The 12,582-nt window shown below is 35.8% G+C and overlaps 1 protein-coding gene across 1 annotated transcript in view; it reads right to left on the bottom strand.

The window, feature by feature from the left end:
• SHOC1 (shortage in chiasmata 1) overlaps positions 1-12,582 on the bottom strand; it is a 76,915-nt gene that overhangs the window by 47,922 nt on the left and 16,411 nt on the right. The window contains exons 5-8 of the mRNA XM_036261825.1: positions 8,507-8,672; positions 8,190-8,301; positions 6,165-6,318; positions 5,156-5,257 (exon numbers count right to left, since the gene is read on the bottom strand). Coding sequence (XP_036117718.1) covers positions 5,156-5,257; positions 6,165-6,318; positions 8,190-8,301; positions 8,507-8,672 — 534 coding nt within the window. The remainder of the gene's footprint in view (positions 1-5,155; positions 5,258-6,164; positions 6,319-8,189; positions 8,302-8,506; positions 8,673-12,582) is intronic.

The raw sequence follows: 12,582 nt of genomic DNA, 5'->3' as shown, positions 1-12,582 counted from the left end.
ACCAAACTAAACAAAAATGGCAATAAATAAGTACATATCAATAATGACCTTAAATGTAAATGAACTGAATGTTCTGATAAAAAGACACAGAGTAGCTGATTGGATAAGAAAGCATGAAAGGTCATAACTAGAGACAAAGAAGGCCGCTACATAATATCGAAAGGAACTATCCAACAGGAAGATATAACCTTGACAAATATATATGCACCCAATATAGGAGCACCAAAATATATTAAAAATCTTCTGGAGGACTTCAAAGGAGAAATCAACAGCAATACAATCATAGCAGGGGACTTCAACACCCCACTGACATCATGAATAGATCCTCTAGACAAAAAATTAGCAAGGAAGCAGAGAGTCTAAATAAAGCACTAGACCAAATAGATTTAATACATATCTACAGAGAATTACACCCCAAAACTACAGAACTCACATTCTTCTCAAGTGCACATGGGAAATTCTCAAAGATAGACTACATGATAGGACACAAATTAAATCTCTACAAGTTCAAGAATATTGAAATCATATCAAGCATCTTCTCAGATCACAATGGTATGAAACTAGAAATCAATTGCTACAAGAACATGCAAAGACATTTGAACACATGGAGGCTAAATAGCATGTTATTAAACAATGAATGGGTTACCAAGGAGATCAAGAAAGAAATTAAAAACTTCCTGGAAACAAATGAAAATGAACACACAACAACACAAAATCTATGGGATGCAGCAAAAGCAGTTCTAAGAGGGAAGTTCATAGCACTACAGGCCTACCTCAAGAAACAAGAAAAATTTCCAATTGACAACTTTAAGAATTAGAAAGCAAACAAAAAGAAAACCCCAGAGCGCCCTGGCCATTTTGGCTCAGTGGTTAGAGCGTCGGCCTGCGGTCCCGAGAGACCGGGTTCAGTTCCCGCTAAGGGCACATACCTCGGTTGCAGTTTGTCCCCGGCCCTGGTTGGTCGTGCGGGTGGCGGCCACTCGATGTGTCCCTTCACGTCGATGTTTCTCTCTCTCTCTTCCTCTCTCTCCCTCCTCTCTATCTGAACAAAAAGGTGTCCTCGAGTGAGGATAAAAAAAAAAAAAAAAAAAAGAAAAGAAAACCCCAGAGCAAGTAGAAGGAAGGAAATAGTAAAGATAAGAGCAGAAATAAATGACATAGAGACAAAAAAACACACACACAAAAAAACAATTCAAAGGATCAATGAAACAAAGAGCTGGTTTTTTGAAAAGATAAACAATATTGATGGACCCTTAGCTAGACTCACCAAGAAACAAAGAGAGAGAACCCAAATACACAAAATCAGAAATGAAAGAGGAGAAGTCACAACTGACACCACAGAAATACAAAAGATCGTTAACAACTACTATGAGCAATTATATAGCAACAAATTCGATAATCTAAGCAAAATGGACAAATTTCTAGAAACACAGTCTCCCAAAACTGGACCTGGAAAAGATACAAAACTTGAACAGACCAATAACAACTAAGGAAATTGAAGAGGTAATCAAGATTCTCCCAGCAAACAAAAGCCCAGGCCCGGATGGCTTCACGGGGGAGTTTTACCGCACATTCAAAAAAGAACTAATATCCATTCTCCTCAAACTATTTCAAAAAATGCAAGAAGAAGGAAGACTTCCAAACTCGTTTTATCAGGCCAGCATAATTCTAATTCTAAAACCAGAGAAAGACACTACAAAGAAAGAAAACTACAGGCCAGTATCCCTGATGAACATAGACGCCAAAATCCTGAACAAAATACTAGCAAATTGAATCCAGCTATATATCAAAAAAATTCTTCACCATGACCAAGTGGGATTCATCCCAGGGATGCAAGGCTGGTACAATATTCGCAAATCAATAAATGTGATACACCACATAAATTAAATGAAGAATAAAAACCACATGATCATATCAATAGATGCTGAAAAAGCATTCAACAAAATCCAACATCCATTTCTGATAAAAATGCTCAGCAATGTGGGAATAGAGGGATCATATCTCGACATAATAAAGGCCATATATGAAAGACCTACAGCCAACATCATACTCAATGGACAGAAACTAAAAGCATTTTTCTTAAGAACAGGTACAAGACAGGGATGCCCACTTTCGCCACTCTTATTTAACATAGTACTGGAAGTCTTAGCCACAGCAATCAGACATGAAGAAAAAATAAAAGGGATCCAAATTGGAAAGGAGGAAGTGAAACTGTCATTATTTGCAGATGACATGATATTATATATAGAAAACCCTAATAACTCCATCAAAAATCTACTAGACTTAATAAATCAATTTAGCAAAGTAGCAGGATACAAAATTAATGTCAAGAAATCGACGGCATTCTTATACACCAATGATGAACTCACAGAAAGAGAAACTAAAAAAACAATTCCATTTACCATCGTGGCAAAAATTAAGATACCTAGGAATAAACTTAACCAAAGAAGTAAAGGACCTTTTTGCAGAAAACTACATGTCATTGAAAAAAATAAATAGAAGAAGATATAAAAAAATGAAAGCACATACCTTTTTCATGGATTGGAAGAATTAACATCATTAAAATGTCCATATTACCCAAAGCAATCTATAGATTCAATGCAATCCCCATCAAAATACCAATGACATATTTCACAGAACTAGAACAAATACTTCAAAATTTCATATGGAACCAAAAAAGACCCCAAATAGCCATAGCAATCTTGAAAAAGAAGGAAAAAGTAAAAAGTAGGTGGAATCACAATACCAAATATCAGGTTATACTACAAAGGCACTGTAACCAAAACAGCCTTTTACTGGCACAAAACAGGCACATAGACCAGTGGAACAGAACAGAGAACCCAGAAATGGATCCAAGACATTATGCTCAATTAATATTTGACAAAGGTGGCAGGAGCATACAGTGGAGTAAGGACAGCCTCTTTAATAAATGGTGTTGGGAAAATTGGACAGCTACATGCAAAAAAATGAAACTAGACCATCAACTTATACCATAAACAAAAATAAACTCAAAATGGTTTTATGGATTCACGGGTCACATTTAAGTCTTTTCTTAAAGAAAAGACTTAAAGAGTGCTATGCAGCTGTAAGAAAGAAAGATCTCTTATCCTTTGAGACGACATGAAGGGACCTGGAAAGTATTATCCTAAGCAAAACAAGCCATGCAGAAAAAGACAAATACTACATGATCTCACTTATTCGTGGAATATAATGAACATAACAGTCTTAAGTCTTTTCTTAAATGTGACCCGTGAATCCATAAAAATTCTAGAAGAAAATGTAGGCTACAAAATTTCGGACAGCATACTCAGCAGAATTTTCACTGATGCATCACCTAAGGCAACAGAAACAAAGGAAAAAATGAACACATGGGACTACATCAAACTAAAAAGTTTCTGCACAGCAAAAGATACAACCATCAAAATGGAAAGGCAACCCACTGTATGGGAGCGCATCATTGCCAATGATACATCAGATAAGGGGTTAATTTCCAAAATATATAGAATACTCATACAACTCAACAAAAGGAAGACATAAAACCCAATTTAAAAATGGGCAGAGGAGCTGAATAGACACCCTCTCCAAACAGCACATACAAATGGCTAAGAGACATATGAAGAAATGTTCAACATCTCTAATCATCAGAGAGATGCAAATTAAAACAACTATGAGATATCACCTCACACCTGTCAGAATGGCCGTCATCAACAAATCATCAAACAACAAGTGTTGGCGAGGATGTGGAGAAAAGGGACTCTAGTACACTGCTGGTGGGAATGCAGACTGGTGCAGCCACTATGGAAAACAATATGGTGTTACCTCAAAAAATTAAAACTTGAACTGCCATTTGACCCAGTTATTGCACTCCTAGGAATATACCCTAAGAACCCTGAAACACTAATCAGAAAGAATATATGTGCCCGCATGTTCATAGCAACACTATTTACAATAGCTAAGATCTGGAAACAGCCCAAGTGTCCATCAGTAGATGAATGAATAAAAAAGCCATGGTACATATAAACAATGGAGTGCTATGCAGCTGTAAGAAAGAAAGATCTCTTATCCTTTGAGATGACATGAAGGTACCTGGAAAGTATTATCCTAAGCAAAACAAGCCATGCAGAAAAAGACAAATACTACATGATCTCACTTATTCGTGGAATATAATGAACATAACAGTCTGAGGAATAGGGTAGACCCAGAGATGTAAGTAGGGTACAGTCTGTAAGTAGGGTACAGACTGACAACCCTCAGAAGAGGGTGTGGTGGAGGGGAGGGAAGAGATAAGCCACAGAACTTATATGCATGTACGCATAACCAATGGACATGGACAACAAAGCAGGGGATGAAGTGGGGAGGATGGGGAGGAGGGTGTCAATGGAGTAAAAAAGGAGAAACATCTGTAACAAAAATAAAATTAAAAAAAAATAATAAAATTAAAAAAAGAAGCAATACAATTTAGCATTACACTAGAATAAAAGATGATTCTAAGGTTCCAAATTTGATAGGATTGTAACATTAACAATAATGGTAGAATTGCTTTGGGAGGTTAAAAAGTTAAATTTACAAAAATGTAATAAGGATTAGCAAGATTATTTATTCTGAGATAAAATATAAAATTTTATTTACTGAGTTATAAGATTTCTATTTTTAATATTAATGCTATTCCATTTTTCTTAATATGTGTAATTCTGTCTGTATATTATTCAGTTTTGATGCTAGAAGGATAATAAGTTAATGATAGTAACACATGTAAAAAAATAGTTAAAAGAACCCTGGCCAGTTTTGCTCAGTGGTTAGAGCATCAACCTGTGGTCCAGAGAGACCCAGGTTCGGTTCCCGTTAAGGGCACGTCCCTTGATTGCAGTTTGTCCCCGGCCCTGGTTGGGTCGTGTAGGTGGCAACCACTTGATGTGTCCTTTTCATGTCAATGTGTCTCTCTCTCTCTCCCACTCTATCTGAACAAAAAATGAAAATATGTCCTTGGGTGAGGATAAAAAAAAAATAGGTAAGAGAAAATATAACACCTTGGATTCTAATCAAATTCTAAACAGGAAAACTGTCTCACAGTAGACTTTTTATGTGAATGCATTGTACTTTTACATCATATATAGGTAACTTCTGATAAACTCAGTAATTTATTCAAAATTTCTACCTGGTTCATGGCACTCTGGTTTGCACTGGCTTTGAATGGTCAAAATCTCTGTGGAGCTGCATTTTATATCCTCAATGTCAATTGCATGCTTGGTAGTAAGATCTGGAAAGAAATGGAAGGAAGTCTACTATCAGCCAAAGTACTATTATATCAGCCTTGTTGTAATCTTGTTCATTCCTCTGTGGCAACGACTCTGTCTTACTTAGTCACCATCAGAGCCAAGTGAAGGCTGGGAGTGTGATACCACAGTCATCCAGTAAAGTCACTTGTCTTTTCCATTAGCATTCATAGATTTGTGTTCTGCTGAAAAGCCCATGGACAACCCTGCAATTCTGAGCTCTGCTATATTTTCAAGTTTTGATATAAATTTGATTCACTTACTCAGGTTGGCTTTTCATTCCCTTGCTTTGACTTATAGGCTGATCAATAACCCCCTTTAGTCTTGTCTGCAAAAATTTCTTCAAGTCTGTGGTCTACTGATAACAAGCATCAGTGTCCCCTTCACTCCTCCCTCACTGAATATATCTTTCATCATTTCAAGTGAAATTTATCAGAGGAGACAATCTGGGCTCAAATTCTCATGAAAAAGAATTCAACAATATTTTACTAAGTCTAACTGAGATGAAACCATCTTAGTTTTAGGTTATGATTCTCCCAGTCATCTGATTCCATGAATCATATTACTCTGAGCTTCTCCATACCTAACTACAGTTAGCATATAAGTTGCTAGTGCTTTGCCATTCTATATAAGAAAACAAGTAAAAAATTAGTATAGTCATAGATGTGTCAGCTTTATTTGTATATCTTGAAATGGTTAGACTAATTTTAGAGACATTTTAAGCTTGCAAGCATATAAAGAGAAAGATGAGAAAGAGTCTTACTAATAATAACTCTGAGAACACTTTTTAAAAATCTGGAGGTTCAGAAAAAAGTTTAATGAACAAGAATTTTTATAACAAACATTATTAAGTAATTTTTATAAGTAATAAATTTTTAAATTAATTCTCACCTCTTTTGAAAAGCTTTTCATATTCATTTTCATCTCCATAAGTTATTATTTCTGGCATTAAGTTTAATGACTCCTTCAGTTCTGAAAGTGATGGAATACCAACTTCTTGTTTGAAGCTTGCAGCTATTAATTCACACTCAGGAAAAAATGGTGGCTGAGTTGATATATAAGTAAAACAAGGTTTTAGTTAGGTTTTCCAAATAAAGATTCCTGAATTCATAAATATATATATTTAATTAATTAGTGTAACAATTTTAAATGAAACCCACCTTCAAAAATTGTAAATCTATGCATACCTTTAAAAAATAGAAGTGTAGCAGCCAAAAATATATTATGCTATATAATAAGCAGTGTTTTGACTGGTGTCCTGCATGATCACTGATTATAATAGTGATGTACAATATCCCTAGATACAGGAATATCTTCTTTTGGGCTAAAACATTTTTTAATTCTAAATTAAACACAGTCACTGCAGCAGATGAGAAATGGTGAATGTGGAGAAGGGAAAAGGGGGAGATGGAATGGAATGGATTTTTACTACAATCCCTGGAATGTTTCTCTTTCATTTCTACAGAACTGGACTCCTCAACACATGAGACTATCTTGTGTGCACAACTCTCAAAGTTGATGGGGGAGTTAGAGGGGGAATGTAGAAAAGGGGTTAATAGGTGAATTATATTTTTGCTACATGTTTTTTTATTGTAAGGAAACCCTTTAAATGCCTTAAGACTTCTATATCTGGTATCTTTATCTGTACCTATACTTATATCTAATCTATATCTGTGTCTCCTTTGAATGTTTTAAGAAAAGCCCCATATGCCCTGGCCGGTTTGGCTCAGCAGTTAGAGCGTCGGCCTGCGGTCCGGAGATACCCGGGTTCGGTTTCCGCTAAGGGCACGTACTTCGGTTGCAGTTTGTCCCCGGCCCTGGTTGGTCGTGCGGGTGGCAGCCACTCGATGTGTCCCTTCACGTCGATGTTTCTCTCTCTCTCCCTCCCACTCTATCTGTACAAAAAATGGAAAAATATCCTCGGGTGAGGATAAAAAAAAAAAAAAAGAAAAGCCCCATATATAAAAATTTTCAAAAAATGTTTAAAAGTAATTTTGTAAATGCATCTAATCTGCATGGGCCTAGTTTTTTGAGCTTATTAATTGTGAAAAGTTATTCTCACTCTCAACTGCCAGAATTCTTTATATCACAGGACAGTTTTGTGTACTACTGGAACTGTATGCTGAAAAGAGGAGCTGCCCTTGAGAAGACTGACCTTTAATATGCAAAGATGCTATCTTCCCTATTAATCACTGGCAGCATCTAAAATGCAATCTCAGACTGTTCTTATTTTTTTTCCTTAAATGAGATTATTTCTCTTATAGTTCAAGTATGATCTGTTTTGTGTATAACTCACAAATCAAAATTTCTAGCTCTAGTCTCCAATTTTCTTTTAATCCTCAATGGAGGATATATTTTTATAAATTTTTAGAGAGAGAGAGAGAAACATCGATTTGAAAAACATCAATTGGTTGTTCACTGTAATTGCCCGATTGGGGATCAAACCCTTAACCTAGATAGGTGCCCCAACTGGGAATAGAACCTGCAACCTTTTGATGCATGGGGTCAATGCTCCAACCAAATAAGCCACCCAGTCAGTGCTCAGTCTCCAATTATTAAATTAGAACATGATAACTTTATGTCCTATACCAGGTTTAATTATTAAAATCATTGGGAGAGGTTTTTAAATTCCCTATAACTGGGCTGCACACCAGAGCAATGAAATCAGAATGTATCTGGGTAGGACCCGGGCTTCAGTATTATATTAAAATTCCCCAAGTAATTCCAATGTGTTGCCAAAGTTTAGAACTACTACTTTAGGAGTAAATTTGATTTCTTAGCTGATACATATTCAAGCCATTATAAAGTCTTTTTAACTTGATAATAGTTGATGGCGAAAGCATATATATTACTAAACTTTTTTAAAGTGTGCTTTACTATTTTTATAAAAATATTACTGAAAGCAAGTACTATAGCTTCATTTACACCTACTATATCTTCTAGCTTCTCCTGACAAAAGTTCTCTTTATCCATGTAAAAATCTTCTTTCATAAGATCTTTCAAATCTCCTTGGAAAGAGAAACATTCCCTTAACAAGAAAATAAAACATTAAATGAATATTTATGAATAGCAAGTTACATCCTAAATGTATCCAATAAAGATACATAATGATTAAAATTAGAGTTGAGGTAGAGCAATGATAAAATATTATTATTGGTAATATCTAGACATGTGAGCACCCAAAGAATATTGTCTCCTCTTAAAAATATTTACAACATTGGGCAATTAAGTACCTGAAAAAATCAGCTTCTGTGAAGATTTGTTCTTTGAAATCTAAAAGGGGGTCCTTTATCAAAAACAGTTTTAGCCTACTCAACAGAGTCTGCAAGGTTGGTAGATGACTTTTATAGGTCATCAAATTATTTGTGAAAATTATTTCTTCATCATCAATAAACAAACCTGAAAAAAAAATACAAAATGTAAAAGACTAAGAAAAAATCTGAAAGTTACACAACAAGATCTAGATAGTTACTGCAGTGAGCCATTAGATAAAGTTGGGGTTTCCAGCCCTGGCCAGTTTTGCTCAGCGGTTAGAGCGTCAGCCTACGGACCAAAGAGTCTCGGGTTTGATTCTGGTCAAGGGCACATACTTCAGTTGTACCTCAGTTGCGGTTCGGTCCCTGGCACTAGTCAGGGTTGTATGGAGGGCGACCAGTCGATGTGTCTCTCTCACATCGGTGTTTCTCTCTCTCTCTCTCTTTCTCTCTCCTCCCACCCTCTCCCATTCTCTCTAAAAATAAATGGAAAAAAATATCCTCGGGTGAGGATTAAAAAAATATATTGGGGTTTCCAAACACAGTTTTAATTCTTTAGTTCTTCATTGTACCGTGCATATAAAGCATGTAGCATAGTGCTGGTAAACAGGTAAAAGCTCAATAAATTTTAATATTATTTAGTACACTGAATAGTAACCAAATATCCTGAAAGAGTTATAATGGCTCATACATTTTCAACATAAATTAGTCTGATCAATGGAGGAAAATCTCTTGTGGTCTTTATGCTTCAAAATAACCATGGGTAGCCTAAACAAAATTATAAAGAAATAAAAGCATTTGACTTTTGATGAAAAAACTGTAGTTTTTTCTTCTCTGCATCGTTTTGCTTCTTAAGGTCTCTAATTCATCCCCAGAGACTCTGATATGTAGGAAATGGAGATGGTCTGCAAAGCCTACAAGTGAGACCAACTTTGAGTCTAACATTCTCAAGTTGTTAAAGCATGTTGCTATAAAATTAGATACAATGAAAATCATCTGGCAAAGTATCTATTTGAGAAGTGTGATATATCTTACACATTAGGAAACACTACTGCTAACAGTTAATTGCTGGAATAAATTTCTGCTCTCTGTCCCCATCCTACCACGTTTGAGTTACTTTAGGATCGTAGCTAATTGTGTCGGGCCTTTAACAGTTTCTGAACCAAGGGAGGAAGCATAAAACCTGGCCCCATTCTTCAAACTGACCTTGAGTGGAAAGAAAAAGAGGAAAATGTAAGCTCAGATGAGGAACTACTCAGAAAGCCAGGCTCCCGAAAGCAAAAGGCACCTTGAAGGGGGGCAATGGTCTTGTTCTGGGCAGTGGTATTTCAGTTAAGTAATATTAGAATGGCATGAGGAGGGATAGCACAGAGTGATGTCTCCCATGACCAACTACATCATTGGTATGCATATGCTTATAAATATGTAATGTAAAGCAGCCAAGGACCATTCCTTTGCCTGCTGCTAACATGAAGAGTTGAAAAAGAATGTGTTATATCATCTAGCCTCTAAGAGATTGTTTATCTGAACCTGTTAAGTTCCTGACAATCTTAAGGCCCAGAGTTTCCCATTACACACCAAGAAAATTAGCCATCGGTTCCATGTTTAAGCAGGGCGTATCTGAGAAAATTTAAAGATGGTTGATTTGTACATTCATTCTGTAAATATTAATGAAGTTATATTAATAGTAAATCCAGCCCTGGCCGGTTTGGCTCAGCGGTTAGAGTGTCGACCTGCGGTCCGGAGAGACCCGGGTTCGGTTCCCGCTAAGGGCACGTACCTTGGTTGCAGTTTGTCCCCGGCCCTGGTTGGTCGTGCGGGTGGCAGCCACTCGATGTGTCCCTTCACATCGATGTTTCTCTCTCTCTCTCCCTCCCACTCTATCTGTACAAAAAAAAAGGAAAAAATATCCTCGGGTGAGGATAAAAAAAAAAAAAAAAAAAATAGTAAATCCAAACAGCAATTGTTTATATTCACATTTTCACATTCTACTTTCAAACACAGACCCTCTAGCCCTCTTCCCTTCCTACTGGCTCATCCTGGTATTTTGGAAGTCCACAGGGATGTCTTATTTTCCAACCACCCTTTTTATTTATTTAAATATTTTTCTTTATTGATTTTAGAAAAGGGAGAGGGAGAGATAGAAATATCGATGAGAGAGAACATCACTTGGCACCTCCTGCACACCTCCCATTGAGGATTAGCCCCCACCTCAGGCCTGTGCGCTGACCGGGAATTTAACCAGAGACCTCCTGGCGCATAGGACAACACTCAACCCCTGAGCCACACCGTATGGGCATCCAACCACCCTTTTTAGATTAAACCACTAGATGGCAGCATAACACCAAATTTAATGTTATTCATGACAACACAAAGGTAGTTTCATTGTTCTTGTTGGCGATTTTTATGAATTTATTATTGTTACAGATGTTTCTCCTCCCCCCCCCCCCCGCCACACCCTCCTCCCAATCCCGCCCTGTTTTGTTTTTTTGTTTTTTTAAATCCTCATCGGAGGATATTTTTTTTTTTCACATTTATCTCTAAACAGAGTGGGAGGGAAAGAGAGAGAAACTCGGATGTGAGAGAGACACATCGAGTGGTTGCCAACCGCACAACCCAACCAGGGCCAGGGACAAACTGCAACCGAGATATGTGCCCTTAGCGGGAACCAAACCCGGGTCTCTCTGGACTGCAGGCCGATGCTCCAACCACTGAGCCAAACTGGCCAGGCCTTGTTTGTTTTTAACCAAGGGTTCTACTTCCTTATATTCTTATGGCTATACAGCATTCCCTGGAGTTCTTAATTACTGTAACTCTATTATATGTATCAACACAAATATGAGGAGACTATTTTCCTCTGTTGCAGAAGAGTGTAGAAATGTCACAGGGGGAAAAAATGCTAGTTAACTATGAAAAGAAACAGAAAAAAAGAGGTCTCCTAATAGGAAAGAAGATAAGTTTATTCTTTGCAGAAGAGACTTTTATCTACCTAAAAAACCCAGGATAACGAAATGAAAACAAATAAAGGAGTTCATTAAGGTGCTGGTAAAAATTATAAAATCAATACATATAATAACCTAGTAAAAATATGAAAAAGCTCATTCACAATGGCTATAAATATACAAATATTAAGGGAAAACATAACAAAATATGCAGAAAGTATATGGAGGAACCATAAAGCTTTAATGAGGATAATTTTTTAAAAAAACTTAAAGGCAAGATAAACCCTTTCCTGCCTAAAAAGACTATAGTAATAATTCTAAAAGTCACAATAACATTTCATTTCTCAAGAGGTCTGTTTTGGAACCTGGAAAATTGATTATAAAGTAAATCTGGAAGACTACAGATATGAGAGTAGGAAAAAAATAACAAAAGGAGATTATTAATACATGTTATAATTATATTAGACATTAAAACTGTATGATACTGTCAAAATAATAGGCAAATCAAATAACATAGTAGGAAATCCAGGAAGAAACTCTAGTAAGTGGCATTTCTAATTAGTGGGGAAAGAAAGACTATTCCATAATGATATTGGGACAACTCCCAAACCATTTGGAAAAATATTTCTTATTCTTATTTTTAAACTTATAACAAAATCTTAAAAAAAAAAACTTAGATGAATAAATATTTATCTAATTCAAGGAAGAATTTTCTAAGCATTAAAGCAATGAAAGAAACCATCAAGGAAAACACTGACAGAACTGGTTAAGTTCAAAGTAAATATATTTGAGGTTATTGATATCTTTGATATATAGAGGTAAAATATAAGAATAGAAAATAGACAAAAGAGAGAATCATTTCACAAAATAAAAAATATGCAAGTGGCCACTAAGCACCAGTAATTTTTAAAGTGCAATTAAGAACATAATATTATTTTGCCCATCACATTGTATAAATATATTTATTTATAAATATAAATAATAAATATAAATTTATATTACTAATTAAATATATTACTAATTTATATTACTAATTAAATATAAATATATTACTACGACATCAGTAGTAATATACCGTGATGATAAGGTTGGTGTGAACATAGTACTCTCATA

The sequence above is a fragment of the Molossus molossus genome, unplaced genomic scaffold, assembly GCF_014108415.1.
Source record: "Molossus molossus isolate mMolMol1 unplaced genomic scaffold, mMolMol1.p scaffold_m16_p_14, whole genome shotgun sequence".
Classification (NCBI taxonomy): domain Eukaryota; kingdom Metazoa; phylum Chordata; class Mammalia; order Chiroptera; family Molossidae; genus Molossus; species Molossus molossus.
Note: the sequence above shows the minus strand (reverse complement) of the source record. Positions and strands in the feature narration are given on the sequence as shown.